Source organism: Melospiza melodia, chromosome 4 (assembly GCF_035770615.1).
Source record: "Melospiza melodia melodia isolate bMelMel2 chromosome 4, bMelMel2.pri, whole genome shotgun sequence".
Lineage (NCBI taxonomy): Eukaryota > Metazoa > Chordata > Aves > Passeriformes > Passerellidae > Melospiza > Melospiza melodia.
In genome coordinates this window covers 51,634,567-51,660,604 of record NC_086197.1, presented here as the reverse complement: position 1 = coordinate 51,660,604, position 26,038 = coordinate 51,634,567, and the positions used below count along the sequence as shown (strand labels likewise).

At 42.5% G+C, this 26,038-nt stretch overlaps 1 protein-coding gene across 4 annotated transcripts in view; it reads left to right on the top strand.

The window, feature by feature from the left end:
* SYN3 (synapsin III) overlaps positions 1 to 26,037 on the top strand; it is a 190,978-nt gene extending 164,941 nt beyond the window's left edge. For all 4 annotated transcript variants that reach the window (XM_063154396.1, XM_063154395.1, XM_063154397.1 and 1 more), the window contains 6 exons: positions 2,715 to 2,789; positions 6,104 to 6,206; positions 11,946 to 12,080; positions 16,944 to 17,028; positions 18,486 to 18,783; positions 20,278 to 26,037. In XM_063154396.1, the coding sequence (XP_063010466.1) occupies positions 2,715 to 2,789; positions 6,104 to 6,206; positions 11,946 to 12,080; positions 16,944 to 17,028; positions 18,486 to 18,783; positions 20,278 to 20,410 (829 nt within the window). In that variant the 3' untranslated portion in view covers positions 20,411 to 26,037. The remainder of the gene's footprint in view (positions 1 to 2,714; positions 2,790 to 6,103; positions 6,207 to 11,945; positions 12,081 to 16,943; positions 17,029 to 18,485; positions 18,784 to 20,277) is intronic.
* The last annotated feature ends 1 nt before the right edge of the window (position 26,038 follows it).

Sequence of the window (26,038 nt, the reverse complement as noted above, 5' to 3'; positions counted from 1 at the left end):
GTAATACCCTTCCTTTGTAGTTTCATGACTGGGATTTTTGACTTGTCACCTCCAAAGCAGTTCAATGTGCACATCACCTGTGTCTAAACTAGAGCTACTTATAGACTGAGATAGGACACGAAGAGCTCTTGATCTGCTCATTTATCCACTTCTCCTAACAATGCTGAAGGTGTTGTGGTCACAAATCTGTTTGAACAACTGATCTCTAGGAGTCTGGGGTCCTTCTCTTTAAGATACTGACTGTACACTGTGTGGCCCCTGATGTTTAGGATTGTTGGAAGCCTTTCAATCCCTAAGAGAAATGGGGTTTGAGGCAGGACATCCTTAGGAAAATTTTTTTGTCCTAAGTCTCCTTTTTCACTTCATACAATACAAAAAAGAAAATTGAAAAGAAGCTGTATGAGGAACAGTTGGGGTCACTTGGTGACTTGAAGAACAGGAGACAGAGGGGAGGCCTCATCCTAGTCTACAAGTTCCTTGTGAGGGAAAGAGGAGGGGCAGGCACTGATCTCTCCTCCCTGGAGACAAGTGACAGGACCTGAGGGAATGGCCTAAAATTGTGTCAGGCGAGGTCTAGGTTGGACATTAGGAAAAGGTTTTTCACCAGGGGGTGGTTGGGCACCGGAACAGCTTCCCAGAGAAGCAGTCACAGCACAAAGCCTGACAGAGTTCAATAAGCATTTGGTCAATGCTCTCAGGCACATGATATGACTCTTGGGGATGGTGCTGTGCAGGGCCAGGAGTTGGGCTCAATGATCCTTTTGAGTCCCTTCCAACTGAGAATATGCAGCGATTCTGTGATTCTGTAAGTCTGGGGGCACAGTTGACTCCTGAACTGCTCAGACTTGCTTGGAAGAGAGTGATCTTGACAAAGGCTGTGGTGTAGGGTTTGGTGTCTGATCCAGTGGGCTTCAAACAAAACTCTTCAGTTTCAAAACAGCAAGGTTCCCTAACAGGAAAGTTAGGAATACAGCAGAGAGATATATTTTAAATCTTATGCTGAAAACTGGCTCACACTGGATAGGCATAAACAAGTGCAACAAATCAGCCCAATGGCTTGAGCAGAGTTCTTATTTTGGGAGCTTTCCCATGTCAAATTTCCTTGTAAAACTGTGGTTTAATTTTCTTAGGGACAACACAGCTGCTTACATTTGGTATGCCAGGTACATTTTCTAAACCCCAGTGTCAAATCATCTTGTCACTAATGAGACTCCAGGAGTTCCCACAAGTACTAATGGGATTTTGGATGCCCTCTGCCCCTGCAGGGCAATTTTCTGTTAAAAATAAATGTTAGCAAAGAGTGGTTCTGCTCATTGCAGAACTGAAAAACATAATCCTAAGAATCCCATATTAAAAGAGAAAGAAAGGTTGAAGACTGAGCACTGACCTTACAGTTCATCACAGGGCTAATGACAGTCCAAACCTGAGGAGGAATCCAATCTGTTGCTTAGGAAGCAGGGCAGCAGAATGGATGCTGGTTGAAGGCAACAGGCCAAAAAGTCAACTACATGAAAACACAGTTATTCAACACAGTAACCACTCTCCTTCAGCCCCCCCAGTCCAGTCCATTAAACATGGCCACAAATACAATCTCAATTTCCCAGCCACTAAACATGCCAGTTTAGAGGAGAATTGGGAAAAGCACTCTAGGATGTCTCTCACAAGATTAAAGGGGAGCTTTGGTAGTCAGCTATAATGATTCAAGTTTTAGTCTAGCAGGACATCAGTATTACCACTGCTGAATGTAGTTTTGCAAATTCAGTGTCTTTTGTACATGTTGTTGAAAATGTGAGAGAACTGGCAGCAAGGGCTCCCACAACCTCATATTGAAGTGTTGGATCACACCTCATACTCCTCTCATAAATCTCTTTCAGTGTGGAGAGGCTTCCTGGATGTATCCTGTCAGTTTGTTGACTTGTGCTGGCTTGTGCACTATGGAAGGGTTATCTGGAGTGTTGTCAGACCAGGCTGTCCAATGTCTGCCTTGGGCCCAAGGTCAAGAAAAGGGAAATAGGGAAATTTTCTCCCCTGACAGTGATGGTGAAACCCAGAATTTTCTAGCAACAGTACCTTTTTTGGAAAATAACTATCAGTTGCAGCTAATGAAACTCCAAAGATTTTGAAATAAGGAATTCTCCAAGTCCAAAGACAGTGAGCCACTATGAAAAGTCAGTGAAAAGTCAGTGATAAGACAGTATGATAATATATTCTATGACATCAGTACCACTGAAATCAAATTGAAGTGGACACAGAAGTACAATTGAAATCAAATTTAGGTAGACTCAGAATGTCAGAACTGATACTTTGTGAAGCTGCTCAGTAAATATTTGCCTGGAGACCTTCTATTGCATGGATGGAGGATGCTACCCATTGCAGAACACAAGGGTGATTAACCTAGAGATCTTTCACACACATTTCAACTCTGCTAGGTCTAATGTATAAAGAAAGAAAGTACTCACAGAGCCTGATGTGTGCTCAAGATTCCTTGGAGGTTTCTCTGCCTAAAATCCTCAGTCAGTTTTTCATGAGTCTGAACAACATATCCTGTATGGAGTGTTGTTCAGGAAGGATTTGGAAAGGCTTCTGGGAGGAAGAACCTCACCTCATCCCCTCCTGTACAAGCACAGAGTCAAGAATGAGCACTACAGTATGCAGGAGGATGGGTCAGGAGTCTATTTTCATGTTCAGGTTATGCTTTTGGTTTGTTTTCCTAGGAGGACTTCCATCTCTGGAAACTGGAAGGCAAACACAGGTTCTGCGATGCTAGAACAGATTGCAATGACAGAGAGGTAAGGAAGAGTTTCAAGACAGTATTAGCTATTCTTGGGTTAGAAGGGAGGAATTGTATTTCTGACTTTGGTCAATTGGGAGAACTGGTAAGTGACGTCTCCTGGGAGGCTGGATAAAGACTTTAAAAGACCAAGTGTTTTCTTAAAAAAATACTAAGAACACAAAGGCAAACTGTCCTATTTTGAAGAACAGACTGAAAGTACAGCTAGAAACCAACATTGCTAAATCATTAGATCTTTAGTGAAGGCAACCACAGGAAACAAGACCAGCATGCTAGGTCAAGCACACCAGTACAAACATGTAGGGATAAAATCAGAAAGGTCAAAGCACAAAACACAAAGTAACATGAGGTTATTCTAAGTATATTACTAACGAGAGGCAGAAAAAGAATTTTTCTTCTGCTTAACAGGAAAAAACCTGTCAGCTGAAGTGCTGAAAGCACTTTTTTGCTTTAGGCTCACAAAAGTGGTCACTGTCTAAGTTAAGGTCTTCTCACTGTTGAACAGAGCAGAAAGAATTCCCTCATGCATCTTACAGACTAAAATTTTCAAATGCTACTTCCATGTATTCAAATCACTGTGATATTTGCTAATACTGCAACTGCCTAACACTGTGGACTCATGGTAACATGCTTTGCTGTAGCTCCTATCCTGCAGAACTAACACTTGTTCTCATCACTTTTCTCCATCCCATCCAAGTAGATCATTCATAGATTTATAAAATCCATAGATTACATGTAGGCATTCATCCTTAGTGAATTTAAGATTTTTTGAGATTATACCTCGTTTGTCAGGTTCATGATTAATTCTGACTCTGTCCAGTTTTGGGCACCACAATTGAAGAGAAATAGCAAGGAGCTGGAGAAAGTCCAAAGAACAATAAAAAGAACATTCAGAGAAAACCTAATGAAATGTTGAGAAAAACATGCAACAAGTTCTATGCAGTTTTCCACCTTTTTCAGTTAGCAGACCACTGATATATTTCCAGTAGAGTTGTAGACTATCCTGCCTGCAGTGCAGATGTTCACTCTCCTTCATTAAATGTTATAGACCTGGAAGAAGCTGCCCACAAGCTGAACATCTCTTCATTCTAAAGATGAAAAAAATGAAAAAGCATAGGGTCTTTAAATATATGATATAGGCATTTCTCATTACTTACATTACAAGTATAATACTGTAAGAAATAAATTACAGCTTAAAAGGTTCCTTTGAACATTTCCTGTATTTTCCTAAAGTAAGGATAGCATAGCACAGAAATTGATACTCTGAAGGCGATAGCAAATCTCTGTCCTCTTTCAGACCAGATAAAAGAAATGTCTCCTCTTGGAGCACAAGAGTTGTGCAGGCAGCCATCTAAGGTCCCTTCTGCACCCTTAGTTCTGTGAAACAGGGAAGCCAACCCCCAAATCAGATGCTGAAGGTGACTCTGCAAGACCTTAATAGTACTGTGGGAAGTGGACATAATGATGCATCCTGGCTCTTTATAACACAGCTGAAGCTAGACACGTGAAGGGTAGACATTACCTTATTGCAGTGTTGTAGGACTGAAAGCCAGATTCCTGCCAGCCTGCAACACTGCATTTTGAAGGTTTGTTTTGTTAATTGTACCACAAATAACCACTCCAGTCTTATTCAGCCATAAATGCAACAAACCCTGTTGAAATCTGTGAGTTGCCAGTGCATTAAACAAGGCAAGAATGTGCTCAAATGCTCTGATGAGTAGGAGCAACCTGAAGTGCCTACTGTACTGAACATAAGTACAAAGAATTTAAATGTTCAGGTAATGCAGAAATGACAGTAAATTATCTGAAAATGCAACACCTGGTGCACATGCATAAATATGATCTACTTCCTTATAATGCTCCTATTACAACCCAGCAGCCCTGATGCTCCCAGTGCTCACCTATGGCCAACAAACATTGAAGATGTGCAGCCATCAGAGTCTCTGGTGTGACCAACAATTCCCTGGCTGCTGTGCCCAGATGCCAAGAGGTGTTCCTCAGGAAGAGAGGTGGTTTCCACAATGGTGCCCCTGGATGCTGGGTCACAGCAGTGCATGAGGGGTGCTCTCTGTGCCTCATGCCTGACTCATGCAGTCCATAATTCTCCTCCTTCTTATGCTACTGATGCCTCCTCATACACTGTCTTCCTTGGGGGTCCAGGGTGAACACACTTGGTCTTCTCATTAGGCATAAAAGAGCACCAGTAGTCATATAAGTCATAATTTTTCTTCTTCCCAGAGACAGTGTATTCACACAAGTTCATCATTATATTGTCAAGATATGGGCACTCTGGCTGGCTTCAAGGACATAAATTTGTTCTTCAGCCAGAATAGCTCTTTCTGCAGTCCCCGTAGGGTCTGCAAAATGTCAGTGTTTTCATGAGACCGTGGCCTTCCCTCCCCTCTCTGCATCATGTCATAGCCTTGCTTACAGATCTGCTGTTCTGAGATTATTATTTTTATTTCAATGGCCAGGACCACGGCACAGCTGCACAGGAAATAAAACCAAGCTGCCTCATTCCCTCCTCATTTGCAGTGGGGGGATGTGGTCCCCCCATAACATGCCTCTTGTCATTCTGTCTCTTCCTCTGACTCCAGGATAGCTAGGGGACCACCAGCTCACATCCCCATCCTGGGATGGATAGGGAAAAGTGCTGCAGCCTGAAGGTCTCCCTCCAACAAATAGTGCCTGGTCTGAGTGATGAGACTGCCTGACTAGGAACAGCACCCAAGGGATAGAAGGAAGCAGGAGACTGTAAAAGAATAAAATTGAAAGTAAATTGTAAAATGCAGGAGCTACTGCATTACAGATCAGAGAGGGGATGGCTACTCCTTGCTAAATTCAACACTCACTTTCTGATCTTATTCCAGTCCTAATGTCCAGGACATCTTATCAGGAGAAAGCTGCCTGCATAATGGAGGGCTTTCAGGCAAAGCCAATACAAACGCTGAGGGGCCAACACTACTGGGAGATTAAATGAGCTAAATATTTATAGCTTGGCTGAATGACAACCAACTGGAGATCTGATGTAAATACCAAGGAGGAGAGAAACATTTTAAGGTGGCTTTGAGGGCAGGATTGAATCAATCTGAAATGAAGGGAAACTTTAGGCAAGATTATTTTTTTTACTCCATCCCCTGCGAGTGGGAGTCAAGACAGGGAGTCAAGGACCCAGCAAAACACATGAAGGACAGCTTGTAATAAGGGCTCCCAAATCACTTTGTGTTCCTATGGGCAGCAGGGTGGGTGGCTGGTTTTGGTGGACTACCCAAGGACAGCTAATCCTAGGCCATGCCCTTGTGGTTTCTGCAGGTACCGACTCTGGGCAGATGCCTGCGCAGAAATGTTTGGAGGTCTGGATATCTGTGCTGTCAAAGCTGTCCACAGCAAAGATGGAAAAGACTATATCATTGAGGTGAGAGCATGGGCAACCTGAATGTGAGTCTCCTTTGGGAAGTGTATCTGCAAGCACTCTGCCTCAGAGTTCACATGCACCAACCTGCACCAACCCTGCGTGCTCTGCCATCTCTGCTCCTCTGTGCCCACCTGCATCCTCAGGCCATGGCCCACTGACATGTTAGGAACTGATTCAGAGCCCCAGCCAAACCAGCAGATACACAGCAAAGTGTCAGGGTTGAAGTGCCTTCCTTTCTCAGTGTGGACAGTGAAAGGAAATGGAGAGCCTCAGAGTGCTTGGCCACCTCAGCTTTTCAGCAGATGATTCAGTTCACTAAAAATCTCAATTTCTCTCTGAATGAACCTTTCTTTGATCACTTTTATGGTGACTTCCAAACAAAAATTCAAGTTGCACTTTATTTAAAAGAATAAAATAAATGGTGAGAGTGTAGCAAAAGGTTCACAAGCAACAGGAACATCTTGATGAGCAAAAAAAGAAAGGTGTATTTTCTAAAATCTTTTGTGTAGACAGCATTCACTACAGTAAGAGGCCATCAAGACAAAGCACCACAAAGTTACTCTGAGTAATGTGCACTACAATTTTTTGTATTCAGGGCTGGACAGACTGTGGCTCTGAGAGCTAAAGCTCAATGTGCTCCTTCCCAGGCCAGAAGGCAGATATGGAGGTGGGGTAAATAGCACACTCAGATCATCCTAACAGGGCAGAGAAGGAAAAGCTGGCCAGAAAAATCAAAGTGAGAAACTGAAGAGATACCCTGGAGGAGAGACAATCCAGCAAGTAAGCAAGTGCTTCTGTCAGTATGTGACTTGAGGAGACACAACATCTGACCTGCTGTAAACTCTACCAACACAGGCCAGCTGAGGAGGACGAGCAGAGCCAGGCTATTGGCTTCATGCAGGGGTGCTGACACACTGCAAAGCTATGTGTGTGAGAGCAGTCCCACCCGCTGAGGGCTGGGATGCTGATGAGAACCACATGAGCCCTCCAGTGACTGCGCATTCCTGCATTATGTATCTGCTCTCCCCAGGGAGGGGAGCGGTGACCTGTCAAAGGCCATGTGATAGAAGCGTGCTGCCAGCAACCAAACGCTGGCAAGCCTCTGTCTTTTCTTGAATTGATGGGGCCAGGGCTAATGGGTCTGCTCCCGTATGCAATCCATCAGCACCTAGAGGAGCATCCCCTAGAGCAGACTGTTTCCCTGCTGTGCACTTTTAAATCCCTATGCCCCTGCAGCTGGGAAAGAAAGAGCAAGAAAGTAGCCTTGCTAGAGACAACTGTAAGGACATTTGGATTGTGTCCACACATGGTTAGACGTGATATGTGGTTTTCATATCCCTACATATATTCCTGCACATAAGCCTATATACGTGCACACACTGCTCGTTCTGGGCTTAAAGATTATATGGCTCTGTCTGGGTATGCCTCTGGGTTTTCACATCTGCCACTGTGTGTGACTGACTGGTGAAAAGCACATCTGTACTCTAACAGCCATCATCAGCTCACACACAGAGAAATGCACGCTTGTGCTCCTCTCTCTGTCACCAAGGTAAGCAGCAAGGCACTCAATACAGCACAAATCAGAAGAAACACTATATAGTTTCAGATGGGTCATGCTGAATTATCACAGTGGAGAACCTGATTGAGCAGGCCTGATATACCAATATCTAGCAGGCATTCAGATGCCAGGCTGATGGATGTTGTTGGGAAAGGAGTAGAGTAGTGCAATATAAGGAGCAGAGCAAAACCAAACAGGTACCTTTTTATGCAGATCTGAGGGAGATGTTGACAAGTAATTAATTGCCTCCAGCCAACTTCCTGGGGTACTTTTATTGGTCTGAAACTGATCCTTTGTTTTGCTTTTTTCTTTTGATAGTGGGAGAAAACAGTTATTTGACAGAGTGACAGTTGTATTTTCTTGGTAAGAAGAAACAGTGTGCTATGACACTTTACAAGAAAGCATGCCTAAGTGGGCTGAACAAACAAGGAATCTGCACAATACAGTTGCAGGCAGTAATTAATTTACACAAAGTAGTTCTTCAGGAAAGATTCACAGAAGTAGTGATGGGCAGTGCTATGAACTGAGATTTATCACAGTGGTTTGTTGCAAAATAAATTAGATTAAGACAGATGAGTTATCAAGAGCAGAAGAGTAATCTTGCGCACATGGTATTTGCTCTTACTTGAACTTCACCTTCTTTTCTTTTCGTTTCCCATGACAAACAGCAGAATCTGTTACATTTCTGCCTACACACTTATGTACCATTTTCATGGCTCATATTGAAATAGATTGTGAATTTAGCAGTTAATGCTGGTAATTCTTTTTTCCTCCACTTTAATGAACTTTATCAGCAACATGTATGGTTTAGTAATCTTCCCTCTCCTTTTTTTTTCTTTTTTTTTTTTTTTTTTTTTTTTGTAATCTAGCCCATTTCTACATCTCTGCTAAGATACAAAATATGAAGCAAGCAGAGGGCAAGAAAAATGGTCCATGTGGTTTATTCTTCCTCCTGGAAGAATAAGATAAGCCCTGACTGCTAAGCTATTTTACTAGACATGCTCCTTGCTGCCCTGCAAGGAGCCCTGCTCATCCCTTCAGCAGTGCCTATAATTTCTTTTAATATGTCAAATCATCATTTTCCTTCCTTCCTTCCTTCCTTCCTTCCTTCCTTCCTTCCTTCCTTCCTTCCTTCCTTCCTTCCTTCCTTCCTTCCTTCCTTCCTTCCTTCCTTCCTTCCTTCCTTCCTTCCTTCCTTCCTTCCTTCCTTCCTTCCTTCCTTCCTTCCTTCCTTCCTGCCTTCCTTCCTGCCTTCCTGCCTTCCTATCACCTAACACTCCACTCTTGCACATCAGAGTGTAAAAAAACATGCTCAGGCTTCAGCATCATACAGGCACATAGGGAGAAACAGGATGATTTTTTTCTGAGTCTCTTTGCCTAGGCACTTTTTCTTCACCCCTCGTTCACCTTATCAGGCAGCAGCAGCTGCACCAGGAGCAGCCTCTGACCTTGAGCAGCTACAAAGGCTGGGTCCATATGTGCTGACATCTTCTCGCCTTGTCCAGCTGTTCTGTGCTGGACAAGGGAGGGATGGGACTTGTCCAGGAAGGGACAAGTGCAGTCTGTCTGTAATTCACATATTCCTTTCAGCCAGTTGATGTATTCAGTATTAGCATTTGTATCTACCCAGTTCCAGACCAATTCACCCTTCCTGGAGGACAGGCAAGGTGACATCTCATGATTGTTTTCAGTTCAGTGGCAACCAGCTGATGTCAGAAATCACTGCCATTTTCAAAGGCCTTCCCTTGTGCATGTGATTGTTCACTCCTGTATTTGCTGTTTCCCAAATCTCACATTCCCCTGCCAGATACTACACATCAGGGCATCAGATAGCCTCATCCCTGGTGTGTCTTCACTGGTTCAGGTGGAACTTGCTCCAGGGCTCACTCCCCCTGGAGCCTTTGGTTTATAAAGCACCATCTTCCTCTTCTGCCGCTGCAGCCACAGAAATAGGAAAAAGCAATCCTTGAGATAGGGAAATCAGCTCTGGGGTTCTCAGCACAGGGAAAAAAAATGGACCTTTTGGAGCAGATTCAGAGGAGGGTCATGAAGATGTTAAAGTGCTGGAGCATCTCTCCTATGAAGCCAGCTCCCAAAACAGCTGTGGTTGCTCAGCCTGGAGAAGAGAAGGATCAGGGCAGATCTCGTAGCACCTTCTAGTATGTAAAGGGGGCCCATAAGAAAAGGACAAACCTTTTAGCAGGGTCTGTTGCAACAGGACAAATGATAGTGATTTTAAACTAATAGAGGGTACATTCAGACTGTATGTAAGGAAGAACATTTTACTGTGCAGATAGTGGTGGATGCCCCATTCATCTGTGGAGACGTTCAAGGTCAGGCTGGATGGGGCTCGAGAGGAATCTGATCTAGTTGAAGATGTCTTAGCTCATAGCAGGGGTGTTGGACTGGACGGCCTTTAAAGTTTTCTTCCAGCCCAAACCATTCTTGTCTATGACAAGCGGGGCTCGGGTGTTTTGAGCAGAGCCGTGTGTCGGTGGCTCCCGGGGAGCCGGGAGCGCTCGGCAGGGTACGGGCACCATCCAGCGGTCACTCGGCATCCCCTAGCGGCCACACGGGCCCTCGCACCGCGCCGTGCGGGGACGCGGGACACCGCTTCTCTCTCGGGAACTGTAATTGCCACCTTTCCTTTCAAGATAGGACTGGAAAGAAGGGAAACCTGCCCAGGGACCTGCTGGAGGGCCACCAGGAGCCCCTGGCTAGTGAGACCCAGGTGTGAATTTGCCATCCCCTGACACTGTTAGGAAGCATGACATTCCTCACCTCATTTCTCAATGGAAGAACAGCTAAGTGGATAGTGGAAGGAAAAGCCACCTTGTGTATTTAGCCAAACGCTGACATATAATTTTCTAACCTTCTCCTCTTGCCCCCTGGGCCAAGTAGGCCATGGATATAAACATCAACCCCCTTTCCATGTGTACCTTAACCAAAGTTAAACCTTTCTAAGTAGCTTTTCTAGTGTTCATAGAAGACACCTCTAGAAATTAAACAAAACCATTATGCTGCATGAAAAGAGCAGAATACAAACTCAGTGAACTCACCTCACTGATTTCCTCTACTTTAAATCCAAAAAAAGAGGGTACAAAATTTTCCATTTCCCTCCAAGAGTGCACTCTTGTGGCCCTGCCAGGGTGGAGTGCACTTCCGATTGTTATCTGAGCGTGAGTCAGTGCCTTTCTTGAGCAATTCAGCCTTCAACTTTGCATTTCCAGGGATTTTAATGTTTGCTTTAAAAATAAAAGCAAAATAAAACAAACTCTTCCAACCCCGATATTTTGGTACTATTATATTTACTCCAGCTGAATCTTAACTTCATCAGAGCACAGTTCTTCCTGTGGGATTTAGTGAATGTTTGCAAAACACTTGATTTATGATGAACTGTTGAAAATCATGCTCAGGGCCGCTATACAGCTGAGGGCCTGCTGTGCTTTCAGTATTATTGTTGTGAGGCCATTTCTTACCTCAAAGATTCTTTGACAGTTTTCCTTCCCCCATCCCCACAGTCTTGCTTCCCAGTTTTCCCCAGTAGATTTATAGAACTTGCTTGGGCAGCAGTTGTATCACAGCATTATCAAGAAGACAAGCAGAGACCAAGTTTATTTTCCTGCACTTGGTGCTGGTTTGGTGACATCCTATTCATTACACATCTGTGGTGTTTATTTTCTCTCTCAGGGTGCAGTGCTTTGTGTTCATTAATCCCAAATATTTCCTGGTTTCCTCCAGTCCCTGCTGCTCTCATGTCCTCAGGCTTCAGTACATGTTGTTTCTCCTCTCCTGTGGCCATTTAAATTGCAATGTCACCCCCAAGTACTGTGAGACAATGCCAGACCTTAAGCATCAGAGGCATCTCCTCGGGACATGTGAAGGAGAAAATTTGTATTAAGTTGATATAGAAAGTTTCCAGCCACCATAAGTCTTGGCTTGGCTCCCAAGTTGTGAAGGGAAGGAAGATGGAGAGTTGGGGGAAGCACATTTCCAAAAAACCCTAAGCGAAATCCCACACCTGGAAAAGTCAAGTATGTTTCAGCATGAGGAGAGTGGTGACTGTAGATACTGACAAGGATGTGCAGACATGAAAGAGGTTAATGTAAGAGGTGAGTTGAAACAGGCATCTGCCAGCAGGAAACCACCTTACTAACTGTTGTTTTTGCCTCCTGTGGCAGGTGATGGACAGCTCAATGCCCCTGATTGGGGAGCACATAGAAGAGGACAGACAACTTATAGCTGATCTGGTTGTTTCCAAAATGACTCAGCTTGTCGCCACTGCTGGATCTACACCGTCACCGCTGAGGCCTTGGGTATGAGTGAACCTTGTGAGCAAGTTATTTCCCTGACCTTCTTTCTTTCTGTCACCTTACTGAGTGTGTCAAGCAGTCACACATCTCAGAGAGTTGAACAGTCCCATGTGGGAGTGTATTGAACAGACTGACTCCTGCTCTTCCAAAGGAGACTCTCACAGGCTCTTTGAAGTGGGCGCCCCTAAGGAGCACATCTCTCTCCCTTACTCTCCTTACAGATAAGTATGACATCACACCAGTAGCATGTCCATGCATCTAGACATTCTGACTTGATAAACTCACTGATTCACACTGAAGACGGGCATTTTTAGAGGTACTTCTAATACCCAGAATTTTCTACAAATCTATAACCCACAACCCAGTTTCATTTCTGTCTAACACCTTCCCTCAGGATAGGTTTCATTCCAGTTTTTGCATCCCTGTTCTGCTTCCAAGAACAGAAAGTGGGAATCTCCAGCAAGACTTGTTCCATTCCTTACTGCAGTTTCTTCTTCAGAGATGTCCTTTGCCACCTTCATCGGGAGGGGCTTTACTAAAGCTGAACTCGTATAAGAACTTGTTACTTTTGCATTTAAACGGGCCCCTTAGTTCTTCTTGTGTACATCCATTTTGAGTATCAAATGCATCCAATTTCACTACCACATTTCCCAGAGGCAGTTAAATATAAATGAAACACCCCAGAACAGAACCTGAGTATCCAGGTATACTTGCTGCACCTCTTTCAGTATCTAATGGAGAGCCAAGTGTGAAGGTTTGAGGACAACAAATCTGTACAACAGAAGAGACAAGAGAGTAAAAAGTTGAGGGACAAACCTGATTGCAATACACTGGTAGAATTTTCATTTCCACTTGAGACAATAAAATGGGAGAAGGCACTTTCTGGTTCTCTGCCTTTGTAATATGACAGTCCACTCCTGCTAAACCAGGACCCAGCGTGAAGGGTATTTGGGGTAGCTCCAAGTTTTAGCTAGAGTGAAGGAGTAAACATTTAATAGACACTGAAAATGCTTTGAAGCAGGGAAAGTGATGCAGAAGAGATAGCATTTACAAAGTGGAATCAAGAACTACCATTTGAAATAGCCAAGATATAGAGTGCATGAACTAAGAGAAAAGGGCAAGCCAGCAGAAACTGAGAACATGGACAGATGCATGTGTTTTCCATGTCTGTAATATACTGATACAGGATTGGATTGGATTACAGCAGACCTGAACTGAGGAAAAACAAGAACAAAACAAATCTTGAAGGGAGAGGGTATCTAATAGTAGAGTCAAATAAGAAAAGGGTCTTCATTGGGAATAAAACCTAGAATTTCCTGTATATATAATTAAGAAAACTAAACCCACAAACATGTTAACTAGAGTGTTTTACAATAGAGAAAGGGCTTGGTGTCACAAACATCACAAAAAATTGTACATGCTGCATTACTAACACAATGCTATAACAGTTAGAAGTGTCCAGGGAGAAAGAATTAAATATGAGGCTTGTAAAATGCAGAACTACTACTACAGATGAAGACTTCCACAGAAGGAATACAAAGAGCAATTCTGAATATAAAGGCAGAAGTACTGAATACATAGTCCTATGGGTATGAATAGAATACTTATTATTGGACCTCTCTATTCTAGTCTCTGGATTTAAAAAAATTGAGAAATTATGAAACTAAGTGCACAGAATTGACAGAGATGGAAAAGTAATGAGTCACAACAATGTGACTCATTACTTCAGCTATCAAGAAGCAAGTCAAATATCACAGGGAACAGCAATTCAGAAGGAGGTAAAAACACCTTGACTTTGCCATAAGATAGTGAGTGTGTACAATTAGATTTAATGTCCAAGGGACAAATGTGATATCAAAGAGTAAGGGTATGACACAAGCGTGAGAAAAGAGAAAATCAATTCATCCCCTAGCAGTAAAACTGTAGAGATACTCTTTGAGAGACCACTGTTTTCCAGAATGCATATATAGGCTTCTGATCTGCTCCTGCACAAAGAATGTGAGACATAAACTTGTAGAATTAAATTACAGGTAGGACATTTAAGACAAACAGGGAAAAAAGTCTTTCCAATTTGGAAATCTGACATTTAAGAAGACCTTTATGTGGCATCCTACAAGTAATAAAAGGAAATGTAAAAAGGATAGAAATTAATTTTGAGGAGCAGATAGAGGAAAGAATGAAAAAAGTTGTTTGAGTTCTTCAGAAATGGAACCCTACCAAAAATTGGTGGGCTCTATGGATCATCCAATTTTTAGGGAGGAAAAGAAGACAACAGAGACAGCATTGTGACTCTAGTTAATGTAATTGCTGAAAGTAGGGAACTTCTTTACCTCATTATAGTTTTTCCTGATTGGAATGACACAGAAAAGAACAAAAACAGTTATTAAGTCAGTGATGACTGATATTTTAAAAAAATTATTAAGCCCCCAATTCCAGATGGCTACATCCAATGAACTGAATTTGGGAAGTGACTAAGCTACCAAAAAAACTGTGCAATATAATTAGAAATAGTTACTGCTCCAGAGGACTGGTGTAAAACAAATACAAAATATGTGGTTTGAAAGCTGTAAGAGTAATGTAGAAAAATTTAGACAAGTAAGTCATAGACTTTATGAATTATCTCAAATGATAATTTAAAGAAGAATACAGAAGAATAAATAAATCAGCAGAAACCACAGCTCAGGGCATTTACCGCATGATTTTTTTGCAAAGAAGAAGAAAAAACATTCCATTCATTTCTTTTTGATTCTTTTCCTTTCATTTCTTTGGGAATACTTTCATGAAGTGGTAGATAACAGGCAGTCAGAATGATGTAGCTAGTCAAAAAGCCTTAGGCAAGGTAACAGACAAGCTATAAAAGAAAGCATGGAGGGGCTAATAGGTAAAGTTTTATTGTGTAGCAGAAGCTGACCTCAGATATAGATGTTAGAAATTTTAATTCTTGCAAACAGTTAGCAGAGGGGATACTTCAAATACTGCACCTGGCCATGTTGGTTGAGCCCAGGACAGGATGTTAATGACAAGTTTGCTTTCATGCCTTCAACATGAAACCCAGTGCCATGACTACAATGTGGTTCTGTCCTTGCCTACCACCAGAAGACCTTGGGCTGGTCCTCGCCCCTTCATCTCTCAGCCTCAAAAACCTGTTTTGCCTTTATTTCTGAAATGCCTTGGTTGGCTGTAGGGAGAGACTGTAGAGGTGAATAGGAGATCCAATTCCTTTTCTTTGCCTGGTCTAATCAAGACATCTCACAGCATCAGAACAGGTAATTTCCATCAACACCAAGGCAAGGTTTAGTTCCCAAGCCATGTAGGGCTAGAAGCCATGAATGGAAAATTCACAGATTTTCCTTCTCCGTCCATTTGCAAGTCTCAGGTAAATAGTGCAAAAGATGGACTGGCAACTTCATCACATTTATGCTAGTCAGTTGAAACTAATTTCAATGTTTCCAACTATGAAACATTTCTTCACATTTCCAGAATCACTTAGCTCATTTTTCTGACCTTCCAGGAGCCTTGAAGACCCTTTTATCATGATGTTCTGCATGTAAATAATCCAGCATGTACCAGCCTGTCTCCAGCTTTTCTGGTTTTCATAAACAATTTTGTGCAATAGGCTTACTCAGACTTTTGTTAACTTTGGACCAGCCCTTTGTGCAGCAGCTCTGCATTGCTTAATCTGTTTATTAAAATATCTGTCAAAAAGATTAAACAGTGAGAGAGAAGAAAGCACAGATGGCACCAAATTATTTGCATTAGTCAGGACCAGGGATGGCAGTGAAGAACATCTGACAGAGCTATGTATGTTCAATCACCATAACAGCAAATGAAACTCCATATGGAAGACTGAAGGGTAAGCAAAGCTGGGGGTAGAGAGAGGGAGAGCATAAACAATGTGCAGAACTTTCAAGTGGCACCAGCCATTCCCTTGTGAAATACTTTGTCGCATACAGGCTAATGAAAACCATTGCTCAGCCTATGGTTGTGTTGACAAGGGAAAAGCAGGAAATTAGGATGCAGGAAAAATGAACTGGCAACGTATACAGAGAACCCAGATATTGCTTCATCTGGAAAAATATAAGCAGACCCATCTCTGGCATCTTCAGGAGAAATTACAAAGCTGGGAAAGAGAAGTTGGTGATGAAAACAATTAGGGGCTTGGAAATATTCCCATGGAGGGACTGGAGGGATTCTAAAGTCTCTTGGCTTTAGAAAGGAGGTAAATGAGAGAGAGGGCAGTGGAGGTTTTCAAAATAATGAATGGCTTAGCATGGGCAGGTTGTGAGAACTAGTCTCAAAACTCAGAACAAAGCAACAGAGATAAGAAATGGGAAAGACAATGAGGCTGAAAGGTGAGCATGACTCAAAGGGTCTGGATGTAAATATCAAAACAAAATATCTGAAACTGTTGCAAAGATTTTGTGGAGCAGATAATAAGCTTCATGTTTCAGGGCTAAAGCTGACCCATGCTTATTAGTAATCAAGAGGAGACCCCTTAGGGTACAGGGATGATTACTCCGTAGACATTTCCATGGTTCATCCCTCCTTCCTTCAGAACATCTGGTGCTGGCAACTGTCCAAAATAGGAGATGGGACTGAGAGAATCCCTCAAGCCAGATACTTTGGTAATTCCTGATTACCTAAAAACATTCTAAATTTTCATTTCATTGTTATTCCCTGTGAGCAAACAACTTCTATGCTCTTTTTGACTCACCTCTCCATTTTAGTCCCATGAGATTTTACCAGCCAGATGCTGCATGTGTGTGAGTGTATTTAAGGAACACTTCATGACTCTACAGTTCCTGTATTACCTCAGGCTTCTCTTTAGGGACTCTGTATTAACTGGACTGGCTTTTTTCCCTCTAGCCTCCACAAGCTCAGCCTGTGTCAATGAAATCTCAGACTGGACCTCCACTTGGACAACTGTCACAACCACGGCCTCCTCCACAAGGTACAGTTCTCTGATTCCCATGTCAGTGGTGACTCTGAGTCCTATCAGTGTGCCTTCTAAATAAAAGGTATCAGGGTAAAGGTTTTGCTCATTTTCCAATTCACTGCCAAGCAGGCAGCAAATTCAGTGTACTATTAAAGCAAATATTGTCATATTCCACAGAAGCTTAGAAAGTGGGATGAAAACTTGATATAGGTCCAGTTGATACCACTGATAGGACTTGGCTCAGCAAAACAAGGCCACTTGAACGGGCACTGGAGCAACAGAGTATATTGTGTTTGCACAAAGCTGTGCAGTTACAAGTGTTAAGAATTGATAAGAAGAGGCTAGTGTTGTCAGGCTTGGAACAGACATCAACGTTGCAATGCCAGGATCCTTGATCCATCTGTCCAGGAGCTCCCATGTCAGCAAGAGCACACCTCCAGCTCCTCCTGACAGCAGAAGCAGTTCTGACTTATGTGGCTTGGTCAGAACAAGAGGTTTGGCTTATTGTCCTGATGTACACTGAGGTGATAAAGCACAGAGCTGCCCCATGGGTAGCCAGATCACACCAACCACTCAATTCACATAACTCATTAGACCCTCATTTTTGCCACCTTCCCTTCCTTTCTCCATTTCAATCTTCTACCAAATTAACACCCTCCTCTAATTATCTTTTCCTCATTGGTCATCGTTTTGCTGCATCCAAAATTGAGCATTTCTATGTAATCTTGGCATTCCATACTATTACTACTATTACTGATATGACCTGTTGGTTTTGCAGGATACTACTCTCCATCTGTCTCCAGTACTCCCCTTCAATTCTCTGTAAAACTTTTTCTCACATAACTCCCCTGACCACCTGTGAAATCCAGCCAGACCTCACAACACTATCTGCAACTTTTGTCAGGTTCTCACAGTATTATCTGTCTTGTCCAGAAATTTCTCATGTCATGTCCAATTGTTTTCCACATCCTCTTCAGTTCTTAGAGTCTGCTGCCAAAGCAACTGAAGGCACTGGGTGATGGTTCTAGAACAGAGGGTAAGGATAGGATGGAATGTCTCACATCAAACTGCTGGGCCTGTGAAGGGACTGCTGACCCAAACCAGCAGGGTCAGCTTACATTTCCCACACAGTTGCTTCTCCAGTGACTCTTCCTTACCCAAGCAGGAAGTGCTCACCAAGGATAAGAAACACCAGGTACATGAAGAGTAAGGCAGGTTGAAGTGACTCCCTTTGGGGAGAGCGGAGAAATCTCTTTAGTGCTGAAGAAGGCAGAGAAATGGACAACTCTAGGGAGAAGGAAATCACACCAATTTTAGGCCTGTAAGAGAGTATTTATTTGCCATATTCTTCTCCATAAAGCTACTCCAAAGAGTCTCTCCTCTTAGCAAAACCCATCCTTCCATAGAGATGTTCCATGCTTGTTGTCCGCCACATACACTTCCTCATGTTTATGTCTACATGTCCCTTTCAGGTGGACCACGCCAGCCACAAGGATCTCAGCCTCCCCGAACAAACGCACCCCCACAGCAGCGGCTGTCTCCTCAAGGACAGCAGCCCCAGAGTCCTCAGTCCACTTCCCCTCAGCAGCAAAGGTCACCTGGATCTCCACAGCAAATCCGATCAGCAACTGGCTCCTCTCCAGTGCAGGCCTCCAAGGCAGGCGCGTTCCCTCCACAGCAGCCTCGGCCTCCTGCCCAAGGCCGGGCTCCCAGCCAGCCGAGCCCTACGGAAATGTCCAAGCAGCAAACCACCCCACACCCACACCTGAAGTAAGTCTCTGACAGACTCCTAGTATCTGTAGACATTAGAATAAGGCTGTCCAGGAAGTATCCTGAGATGACGTGGAGAATATATCATCTGTTGTCAAGCAGCAGTCCCCAGGGACAAAGGCCTGCACAACTGTGAGTGACTTCAGAGGTAAATGTGTATCCCTTGGCATAACAGCGCACCAGTGACCTGTTGTTAGGAAAAACAGGTTGTATTTGACATCGCAAAGATTTCACATTATTATTCTTGTTCACATGCTCAGTGTTCATCGTGTGCTCTACCCCGGCCATATCAACAGAGCCACCACCTTCCCAGCAGGGTGTATAATCCTCACAGGCTGCAAACAGCACAACATTGACCAGAAAGCTCACCAGCGGTTATTCCTTCAGTATTTCCTAGGTGCAGGAGCCACAAAGGTTCTTTTTGCATTTGGTAACAAAAAGGCTGGGGAGACAGGGGGAAGTGGCCCTATTCATGTATATAAAATTCCAGATGGTGACTGTATGTGGAAGCACTCTTCTGGAGCAGACCACACTGCTGAACTGTTGTGGATCTTTGGAAACAGCTTTTGCTGTCACCCTGTGTGGAGAATATCTAGCTGGTGCCATGACAGGAAAACTGACCAAAAAAAGGTCTGATGCTGACAAAAAGTTAACACAAGAAAATTGGTATGAACAGGCCAGAATAAAACATAGGTAGGAATAAGAAGACAATTTCTGAGAAGCAGAGGAGCGATGTTCTAGAACAAGCTTTCAGTGATCACGTTTACACAAGCAAGACAAACTAAAGGAGATGTACTTAAGGATCAAACTGTTGGTGCTAAGGATGCAGTCATCACACTATATGTATTTCAGATACTTTTTCCAGTCTACTTTTGTGCTGGATACCTATTACTGATCAGAAGAGACTAAGCATGGTAGCAGGGAAAACTGGGACATTTACTTCAAAAGCACGTCCTGATCTGAACTTGATTGCTAGCAGATACACAGTCAGAAGGAGCAGTGTGGTCAACCCAAAGACCTGCCTTAGAGAGTTGACAGTCAGAGCAGACAGGCTGGGGAGGGCGGGAAACAGCACACATTGCAGGGGATCTGGATGCCAACTTACCCAGCCTCTTCAGCTCTCACAGCTGAACGGCCAAGACCATCATTCCTGGTAAGGCTGATGAAAGACAGGTGACCCCCAATATTAATCTCCTCTTCTGTATTAGTAGTGAAATTACTTCAGGGTGTCTCACAACAGCCTCACCAAATAGCAACTGCATACTTCTAGTCAGATGTTTTCATCAACACCTACCAGTTTGGACTGAGCCACTTGCCCATGCCTCATTCTGTCCCACCTCCCCCATTCCTGGATATCTTAGCACATGGATATTTTCCATGCCAACCTATCTTTTTATCCTAGCATTTGTTTTTGTGATGAAACACAAAGCATGAGTAACCAGCTTTGAATTCCCACCTTCTCCTGCTGAGACTGAACTCTGTTTTCCCTTTCAGCAAATCGCAGTCCCTGACAAACAACTTCAGCATACCTGAGTCATCTCAGCGAGGAAATGCCACTGAAGATGAAGCAAAAGCTGAGACCATCCGCAACCTGAGGAAATCATTTGCTAGCCTGTTTTCTGATTAACAGTCCTGCAGCTGGATCTGTGCTTTTGTCAGCCCTCATTCTACATTATGTCATACCTGATGTCATCCTGGAATACACTCAGTGAACCCAGCGATTTACAACTAACACCTGGGTAAAGGGAATTTAGAGAACTATAATTGTTTTAATACAAAGAAAATATTCAAATAATGATCTGAAAAGTGACTGTATAAAAGTGTCAGTATTTCATTGGGTTTTGTGCATAATCAGAATAATATCTGTTCGAAGTTGTAAAGCAAATTTTACTCTTGCTAACCCCTGTGGAGTCAACACAGTTATGACAGTGCAAACTAGGTTTTATTTTAATTTGTATATAGTCAATACAATTAAATTCCAATTACTGAATTCTTGTTAAGATCAAGCTAAAAAAAATTAGGCTTCTTTCAGAAACACCCATGCAAAGGCAGAGTCAAGAATAAGTATCCATTGAACAACAAAGTGAGCATGCTTGAGCATCCAGTGAACTGTGGAATTTCATTATAGCAACTTCATAAAAGGTCACTTTTCAGAGCAAAACTACGTTCAAGATAAAGACGGTACCAGGCATCAGTAAGCACCAAAGATCACACAAGCAGGCCAGCCAGATGGTCTGCTGCTTTATTCCAGATCATTCTGCTCATAGCAGATAAAACATCTCTGTTTCATGCCTTGCATTTATGTCCCCTGCGTGTGACTCCTGAGGTCTGAGAGAAAAATGTCATGTTCTAACCCTGTAGCCTTAGTTCAAAAATAACCTAAGAAATGAGTCTTCCACACAAAAAAACAACTCCTTCCCCTGCCCCTGAAAACACCAGAGTTCACACTCACAGTTCACACAAATTCCAGACAAAACCCAGCTAAACTCCAAGCACTTTGGTGACTTGATCACATCTGGCTGTGTATGTCCCTCAGGAGCATGGTTAATTAATAGCAGATCTGATGAAGTGCACATAGTTGTGTGCTGAGTGTTCCATAATACTGGATGGACAGAGAGATGGAGTGAAATCCTGTCTCCCGCCTTGAATTCCCACGGACTTTGCTGGGGTGAATGCAAAATGAATGCAAGGTGACAAACTTGCAGTAGAACTGGAAAATTACATTTCACAAATAAGATGACCTGGGTCCTTCCTGAGACACCAAACCACAGGAGGGCACATATGGGATTGTCCCAAGCAGTAACAATCAGTATTAGTTCTCCCTGACCATTCCCAAGAATTATTCTTCCAGAGAAGCCAGAGATGGATCTTTGCTGATGTGCTTTTCCTCTGATCCCGCAACACTGAAAGAAGCTGTGTGTGTCTGTGCACATAGACTGGAACAGGGACATGACAAACCCCACACAAGCTGTGTTCATGATTGAAAAAACTCATCCTAGGTAAATCCATACACTTCTAGCTATTTATACCAGCTGAGATCCTACCCCTTGCACCCTGGGAGGTCTGTTAGGAACACACCTAATGCAGGTGCCAGTTCTCATCTCACCTCCTCGACATGCAGCTTTGAGGCCAGACTTGGCTTTTTGCTTCCCTTGGCAACTTCACCATGATGATACTTAAGAATGCCCAGGGATGTCAGTAAGTCAAAAACGTATTTGAGCCAATGGCCCAGATCTTTGCTGTCACTTAAACAAGGAGATCCCCAAAGCAGCAAAAGCAACATCTGCATTAGCCATCTTGGATCTTATGATTCACTGGTGGGACTAAAGCCAAACAAGGAAATCCTTCCTGCATAGCACCTGTAATGAACATCTAAATCCAATGAAGTCATCTGGACCTTGTATGACCTACCCCTGAGCAGGCCTTTGCACATATAATGGCAAATAACAGCACAGCTTTTCCAGATTGGAAGTCCCTCAAGAGACTCATCCGGATCAATGATTTATACCTCAAGTTCGGTATTACAGAACCATCTTATTCTCTGATGGCTTGTCTTCTGTTTTGCTTTCCTCACCTCTGTGCTGTCCTTCAGGGTTTGATAAGCAGTTTACCATGTAGCATCATAAATATATGTCATCATCTGAGAAAAAAATAACCCAGTCCCTGCTGTGTTGTCTCCAGGAGCAATAAAAGAGTGAGAAATGGCCTTGAGCAAGCAGTGTCCCACTGGCGAGAGAAGTAGATTAACAGGCTTCACTATCTGTAGAAGAGGATTTTCTTCTGTAACACTTCTCTCAGCATGGTTTATGCCTTTCCCTTCTGAATGGTCAACAGAGATGCGGAGAGAGAAATGAAAATCTACTGAGAGAATCCTCAATTGCTTTATCCCCTGAAATTCCATGATTCCCTCACCAATAGACCATATACAAAAAAGGAATGGTGACTAGTATGCCATGGTCCCATAAATCAACAGCAGTTCATCACTGAAAGTGCAACAGCTGGGCCATTTGCTGAGGCTGCATTGGAACACAGCAGGACTGTCCTCTGACAGACCACAGGAACAGGACAGCACTGTCAGTTTTCATTCCCAGTAGTGACTCAATTTCTTCATTTGCCTACAGCTCCCAGCTGTCGCCTTTTGACAAGCAAACAGAATTGCATCTCACTGCCTAGCTTTAAGTTGTAACATCAAGTACAAACAACAGGCACTCTCAGCTTAATTTAGTTAGTCCATGGTTCCTGAAAAAGCACCTTCAGTTCTATTCACAGAAGTGCTTTAAAGCAGTGAGTTGATTTCTAAAGCTAGAATGATGAAAATCTCTTGTGTCCTGTAACTGTCCCAACAGTACACTTCCCATCTACAGCTATGATGCTCACATACTAGATGTGCTAACAGGAGATTTCACAAATGCATCATCCCATCTTCAAATTATCACCTTTGATGCTGGCTTTCTACTCCAAAATCCCTACCCTCTAGAAAAAGAGAAGAGGGAATACAAGGGGTATTCTTCTTTTATATGAATGGAAAACAAAGGTACACCCAAGAGGCTTTTAGGTACCTAAATATAATAGTAGGGGCAGTAGGAAAACGCAGAAAAACTGGTAAAGAGAAGCTACATTTAAATCACAAGCCACACAAGCCCCACAGCACACCTTGGGATCTTTCTCGCACAGATGTGAACACTGAGAACGTGGTCAAAGCTTCTTTTGTCCTATTTGCCTTAAGTTTCTTCACATGGAAGCCAGGAAACATGAATAGGTTTGTGTGTTTGGGTCCAGCCCATGAAGTAGCTGGGACACAGCTATGACACCCAACCATATCCACCACCTGGAAAATTAGTTTACATTTTGCTGTTTAGCTACAAACTGAAGAACACCTTGACTTTCTTGTCATAGCTAGGTGTGGTATTTCAAGAGAAATGGAACACACATTCCCAGGCAAGCTAAGGTCCAGCAGAACAGCAGTCCTGCTTAAAAAATACCACTTCTAAATGCAGTGGTATTTTACAGTCTTCCACTAATCACAAGCAGGTAGGTAAGACCTTGTGTATGACTCACAGACCTTGTGTATGCCTCAGCTGCTTCATCTGGTTGGCCTGAAGTTTCATTACTAAGATAAAAAAATACATAGAAAAGCCAAGGATAATAGTTCCTTATTTCCAAGTGACTCAGTAGCAACCTTTACAGTGCTAGATACTGATTAGTACAGGTAAGGGATGCTCATCTTAAGGCATTTCATCTTTTGTGATTTCTCTTTTATCATTTGCAACAGCAATGATATACACACAACTTAGGAGCTAGGAAATAAAAAAAAAAACAAACAAACAAGCAGCTAGTTTTCAAGTATTTCCTCTGTTTTGTCTTCTAATTCTATACTGTTGGTCCTGAGATAGTCACTTTATACTTTGTACTCTGTTTTATGAATAACAGGAACTCCTCTTTAAGGAACTTTACAATTCCAGCTAATTCAGGTTTCTTAATCTTTGGTTCACAACACCTTTACTACAATGTGAGGGAGAACAAAAAAAGGGAAGGAGTATCTTCAGGTCACTTAGTGGTGTAAAAGGGCCGAGTTCATTACTTCAAAACCAAACATTTCAATTACAAAATCCAGGATAAACTGAACCGCTGGCATCAGCCTGCAGAAGTATGACTTCATGGCTGTCTTCAGCAAAGAGGGCCCAATTCCAGAGCAGCACGTGGCTTGCCAGCAGGGCAAGCCATGCGACTGTCATCAAGGCATTGGCAATGTGAGCACCACTGGCACCACAAAATTAACTCCTAACACGCGCTATGTGATCACTGTTCCCAGAAATAGCTTGGAAAAAAAGAAAAAAGATAAGTTATGAATTATTTTGTCAGTTAAAGCTCTGTAACCTTATCTGAGTATTATTTACGCATTGCTGAAGCGCTGCTGAAGCATCACAAGGACAAAATTGTGCAACACCAATACAGTGTAGATTTACCTTTTCCTTTTTATAGTCAGCGGAATATAAAGAATTGCTGCAAACTCTAAGAGATCTGACTATGCATTTCACTGGTGAAAATGCTTTTGGAACAAGGCAATTCAACCACTGAAGGCAAAAGTTAAAAGTTAAGGCTAATCTTAGTAGGGAAGGAAAACGATCTCTGTGAAGAAGAAAAGGAAGAAAGAAGCAATACAACTTTTGACAGCAAAATAAAGTATTATATTTTACTTCCACTGGCAAAACTCCCTGACCTTACTAATGTCAGCTGATTTTATACAAAACGAGAGGATGAACCACTGAAATCTCACCAGAAAAAGCACATAAGAATTACTGATTAAATAGCTTGTATTTAACAGGAAATGTCATTCCATTTCCACAGCTGGAATTTCAAAAAAGTTTTAGAAAATAATATCAGTTGTCACAACAGCCATTAGTACCATTCACATTTATAGAAACACTGAGATCAATCATCTTAAAAAATACATAAGAAATTAAAAGTTCTAGCAAAGTTCAGTCATTCCAGTCTTCCTTTAATTGAGCTCCAGCATCAGTTTGCAGGTCTCATCAGGAAACTTTAACAGTGGTCTTGTTAGCTGCTTATTAGTTAATAAGACAACACTTGAAAGGTGCTCATAACATGCTACGACACATTTCTTTTTGGCAAGTTATCATCTGATACTTAAGTAATGGAACTAAATGGAATTTACTAAAGTCAGAACACATTCTGCTTCTTATGTTGTTGTGATCCCATCCCCACTGTAACCAGGTTCAGCCTATTTAATTCTTTAAGTATGTCAGATAGGAAGAACAGATGCATTTTCACACCACTTTTAGTTCAAACACAGTAAATGCAGTCGTGTACTACAGATCCTTATTTGTAAAGTCAAGGACAAAGTCAAAAGTTTTGCTGCTGATTCTTTGTAAAATTGCTCTGCTTCTGCTTAAACTTCTGAGTTGCACTGTGGCATGACTTTACTCAATTGTTTGTAAAATGAATTTATTTGTGTTCTAATATTTCCATTGTAAAGAAAATCCCTTTGCTGTATTCTTTGTGCATTAAGTAACAATACAAAAACGCTTTTTACCTAATAAAACATTAAAGGAAAAAGGAAACAACACCTTTAAAACTTTCCAAGAACACACATCCACCATAACAGCGGCAATATCCTGTTCTATGTGGTAACTTTTTTGTTAATAATGATTATTAATTAGCTGAGTAGATTTTAAACAAAACCTTTCATCCTGGCAATGCGGTAAAACTCTTCAAATAAAACAGACAAGTAGAG